General features: G+C 42.7%; 1 protein-coding gene across 1 annotated transcript; it reads left to right on the top strand.

Moving 5' to 3' along the window:
* Window positions 1–228: 228 nt before the first annotated feature.
* gas1a (growth arrest specific 1a) lies at window positions 229–4,364 on the top strand. Its single transcript, XM_090189173.1, has one exon. It carries the CDS (start codon window positions 849–851, stop codon window positions 1,647–1,649), a length of 801 nt encoding a protein of 266 aa, XP_090045299.1. The 5' UTR covers window positions 229–848; the 3' UTR covers window positions 1,650–4,364.
* The last annotated feature ends 1,151 nt before the right edge of the window (window positions 4,365–5,515 follow it).

Below are 5,515 nucleotides of genomic sequence, written 5' to 3'. Positions count from 1 at the left end.
AATTATGCACGAAGCGAGTTCATTGGTTCAACGCGTTGATCCTCTGTCCTCTCTGCAGTTGATCGTTTGGAGAGAGGGAATGAGGAGGAATGAGCCAATGTTCCCAAAACTCCACCCCCAGAGTCCCGCCCATAGCCCGACGACATTTACAACAGGCGGCTGGCCAATAGAAAAGAAAGCTGCTGAAGTTCGGCAGCGAGGGCCAACAGGGGAGGGGAGGGGAGGGGAGGGGAGGGGGGGGGGGGGTAGAGAAAGACAAACGGAGCAAGAGAGAGAGAGAGAGATCACTTTGGGAGAAGCAGAGTTTCTGTTTTCCTCTGATACTTGTTTGTGTTCCTATGTATACGTAATTACCGATGATCAGCGCTGTCTCGTGGACTTACAGTCTCTGCGGAGTAATAGCTCCTTATAGCCTATGGACGGACTCATTGAGCGCTCAGCTCTGTCCACGGAGAGGAGAGAGGGGACGGGAAGCGGCTGCTAGAATAGTGGAAGACGAGAACAGGAAAGCACAGGAGCTGAGGCAGCCGAGGGGTTCCACTACAAATACTGGAATGGAATAAACCAATGGGTAACCAACAGTTGTGTGCTTTTTGTTCAAAAACTGTTTGTTTTCATTTTATTTGGGCACTTATGGATAACTTTCTTCCAACCACTTTTGTCAGAGTTTTTAAACAGAGCAGTGAAGCTACTTCAGAACGGGATCTGTACAGCAGTCTGCTCTGCTCTTTACACACTACCTATCTTGAAATGTTGATATTTTATGTCTAGTGCAGTCTTTGGAAGTATGAAATACGTAGGGATGAAGCTGATGTAATTTTATCCTTTCAGTCACAGCCATCACTAAAATGGCCAGTTTTGAGGCTTTGGCTCACAGCTCCCGCATGTTGGTGTGGCCTGTCGGTTGTGTGTTTTTGTTTTTGGGCTGCTTATCGGTGGCATCCTCCTCCCACAGCCGCAGGTTAATCTGCTGGCAGGCCATCATGAACTGTCAGACAGAGCCTGGGTGCCATTACGCATATGGACAGTACATGCAGGCGTGCGCTGCTGTTCTGAGAGGGGACAGGAAGAGGTGTCCCAGTCACTGCATCTCCTCTCTGGTGCAGCTCAACCTGACGAAGAACGGGCCTGCGCTTGAGGACTGCAGCTGTGCTTCGGACCCCATCTGCCGGAACACCAAGCGGGCCATCGAGCCGTGCCTCCCCAGGACTAGCAACATGGGCTGCACCGAGGCCCGGATGCAGTGTGAAAGAGACCAGCCGTGCAGCTCTGCCATGCGAGACTATTTAATCTACTGCGGGAAGCTTTTCAGCGGGGCAACTTGCACGAATGCTTGTCGGAATGTGATTGCAGACATGCGCAAAATACCAAAAGCGGAGCTGTTGGATTCGTGCGTGTGCGACGGGACCGAGAGGACCATCTGCGAGTATGTCAAGATTAGCATGAAGAACCTGTGCTTCGAAGCTCCTGTGACGACGGAGGACGGCAGCGGGTCAGAGGACTACGAGGAAGATGATGGGGACTTCCCGGTGTCAGAACCAGAGTTCGTGGGGAGGAGCACCGGTTCAGGTGGCTCTGCTGTGGGAACCTGTGGTGTTGTGACAACGGTGACTGCATCTGTCCTGATTCTACTAGTGCCTCTTCTTTAAACTCTCCTCATAGTAAAACATATATATATATATATCAGACTGTTGTTCAGATAAACACATTGATGGCCTTACAAACTCAGACTGTTGTTCAGACAAAGTTGAAACTCTTGCCTTTCCAAACGGACGCCAGTCAGTCTGGCCCAATGCTATTGAAGGAAGAAGCTACTACTCCGAAGAACAGAAAATGTAATATTTGTTACATATCCAAACATGCTTTTTTAAAGTATGACTTTTTTCTGTACTGAAATATATCGAATCCAGTTAGTATTTTCTATGCAAATATTATATTCAATAACATTATGGAACCTTGTTGTATTACTGGCCTGAAGAAAAATGTCCTTTATTTTAAAAAACAATCAGAAATGGAAACATGGACATCAGGCCTGCTGTAGTCCATGTATATACTATATGTCACATCAGGCCTGCTGTAGTCCATGTATATACTACATGTCACATCAGGCCTGCTGTAGTCCATGTATATACTACATGTCACATCAGGCCTGCTGTAGTCCATGTATATACTATATGTCACATCAGGCCTGCTGTAGTCCATTTATATACTACATGTCACATCAGGCCTGCTGTAGTCCATGTATATACTATATGTCACATCAGGCCTGCTGTAGTCCATGTATATACTATATGTCACATCAGGCCTGTTGTAGTCCATGTATATACTATATGTCACATCAGGCCTGCTGTAGTCCATGTATATACTATATGTCACATCAGGCCTGCTGTAGTCCATGTATATACTACATGTCACATCAGGCCTGCTGTAGTCCATTTATATACTACATGTCACATCAGGCCTGCTGTAGTCCATGTATATACTATATGTCACATCAGGCCTGCTGTAGTCCATGTATATACTATATGTCACATCAGGCCTGCTGTAGTCCATTTATATACTATATGTCACATCAGGCCTGCTGTAGTCCATGTATATACTATATGTCACATCAGGCCTGCTGTAGTCCATGTATATACTATATGTCACATCAGGCCTGCTGTAGTCCATTTATATACTACATGTCACATCAGGCCTGCTGTAGTCCATTTATATACTACATGTCACATCATTCCTGCTGTAGTCCATGTATATACTATATGTCACATCAGGCCTGCTGTAGTCCATGTATATACTATATGTCACATCAGGCCTGCTGTAGTCCATGTATATACTATATGTCACATCAGGCCTGCTGTAGTCCATTTATATACTACATGTCACATCAGGCCTGCTGTAGTCCATTTATATACTACATGTCACATCATTCCTGCTGTAGTCCATGTATATACTATATGTCACATCAGGCCTGCTGTAGTCCATGTATATACTATATGTCACATCAGGCCTGCTGTAGTCCATGTATATACTATATGTCACATCAGGCCTGCTGTAGTCCATGTATATACTACATGTCACATCAGGCCTGCTGTAGTCCATTTATATACTACATGTCACATCAGGCCTGCTGTAGTCCATGTATATACTATATGTCACGTCAGGCCTGCTGTAGTCCATGTATATACTACATGTCACATCAGGCCTGCTGTAGTCCATTTATATACTACATGTCACATCAGGCCTGCTGTAGTCCATGTATATACTATATGTCACATCAGGCCTGCTGTAGTCCATGTATATACTATATGTCACATCAGGCCTGCTGTAGTCCATTTATATACTATATGTCACATCAGGCCTGCTGTAGTCCATGTATATACTATATGTCACATCAGGCCTGCTGTAGTCCATGTATATACTATATGTCACATCAGGCCTGCTGTAGTCCATTTATATACTACATGTCACATCAGGCCTGCTGTAGTCCATTTATATACTACATGTCACATCATTCCTGCTGTAGTCCATGTATATACTATATGTCACATCAGGCCTGCTGTAGTCCATGTATATACTATATGTCACATCAGGCCTGCTGTAGTCCATGTATATACTATATGTCACATCAGGCCTGCTGTAGTCCATGTATATACTACATGTCACATCAGGCCTGCTGTAGTCCATTTATATACTACATGTCACATCAGGCCTGCTGTAGTCCATTTATATACCACATGTCACATCAGGCCTGCTGTAGTCCATGTATATACTACATGTCACATCAGGCCTGCTGTAGTCCATGTATATACTACATGTCACATCAGGCCTGCTGTAGTCCATGTATATACTACATGTCACATCAGGCCTGCTGTAGTCCATGTATATACTACATGTCAACAGATGCGGTTCTATTTTGTTACACAGAGATTAAACGATGCAAGGTTTTTATAAAAAACAGTTCACTGCCTATATTTTAATATTTTAACATAACATCATTGATATAGGGTGACAGATGGCCGTCTCTGTGTATTTAATGAAACTATATGGTGGACTTGTACATATTGTATATTGGTAAATAAATGCATTTTTTTAAGTAATTTATTAATCCCATATCCCCCTGGGGACAGACGTCAATTCAACGTCTATTCCACGTTGGTTCAATGTTGTTATAACAATGTTGATTCAACCAGTGTGAGCCTAGTGGGATGTGTCAATGTCACATCCAAACTTTCAATATAAATGTTGAATAAATATGATTCCTGTCAAAAACATAAGGAAAAAGGTTCAGGATTTAAAGGAAGTAAGTGCTGTGTTGTTTTGTCTCTTTAAGACACCTGAATAGTGTATTAAAGCCTATCAATCCAGAGAAGATTAGATTGTTATAAGAATATGTATTCGCTGCTTAGAAAAACCCTCTAATTCCACTGTAAGACTGACTGGCTCGGTGATGTAGGCGACCCATATTATGTCATGTGTTACTGTTGTTCTGTTTGTTCATTCACCCTAACGTTACTGTTGTTCTGTTTGTTCATTCACCCTAACGTTACTGTTGTTCTGTTTGTTCATTCACCCTAACGTTACTGTTGTTCTGTTTGTTCATTCACCCTAACGTTACTGTTGTTCTGTTTGTTCATTCACCCTAACGTTACTGTTGTTCTGTTTGTTCATTCACCCTAACGTTACTGTTGTTCTGTTTGTTCATTCACCCTAACGTTACTGTTGTTCTGTTTGTTCATTCACCCTAATGTGACTGTTGTTCTGTTTGTTCATTCACCCTAATGTGACTGTTGTTCTGTTTGTTCATTCACCCTAATGTGACTGTTGACAAACTGCTTTTCTGTTATATTGACTCACTATTTTGGAAAACATGGATATGGGTTATTAGTTATTTACTAATCTTTTTGACCGTTCGATATAAAACACAAATAACCCACGCAGCCTGGATTGTATCTTGTAGCATTGAAACAGGGCTACTGTTACGTCAGGAGGAGCTTGGAGCGTTGCTGCTGCTCTCGCTTTCTAAATAGTCCTGTTTACCAGAAGGAATAAACATTGACATTTGGGTGTCTTTCAAAAAGCAACACAAAAGGAGCGTTTTGTCCTGTTTTGGGGGTTAAAGATTTGACTTGCTTCCAGATAGACCTGTTTATTTATCTACTGATCGTTCTCTCCAATCAAAGGCCTTGAGCTGCGCGACCATCCCAAACAACAACCCAGCTGCGGGCCATGCCAAGTTAACCAGATATGGAACAAACTCAAGTTTTGCAGACGACACTTTCAGGAAATAGTCTTTTAGTTTAAATTCACTGGTTGCAGTTTTTTTTCCCTCATATCTACACAAGGTTAATTTATCTTTATATAGAATAGCTATAGGCCTTTACAATGCACTACGTCTAATACAACCGGTCATGTAGAATTGTTTTCAGGCTGACAGAGTTGGGAAAGGAGTGTTGTCAGACTTCTGCAGAGGTCTTCTTTATGCTGCAAGTCAGTAATTGAATGAAGCAGTGACTCA

The sequence above is a fragment of the Oncorhynchus mykiss genome, chromosome 11, assembly GCF_057628025.1.
Source record: "Oncorhynchus mykiss isolate SJ-2025 chromosome 11, ASM5762802v1, whole genome shotgun sequence".
Taxonomy (NCBI): Eukaryota; Metazoa; Chordata; class Actinopteri; order Salmoniformes; family Salmonidae; genus Oncorhynchus; species Oncorhynchus mykiss.
This window is presented reverse-complemented; position numbering and strand designations above follow the sequence as displayed.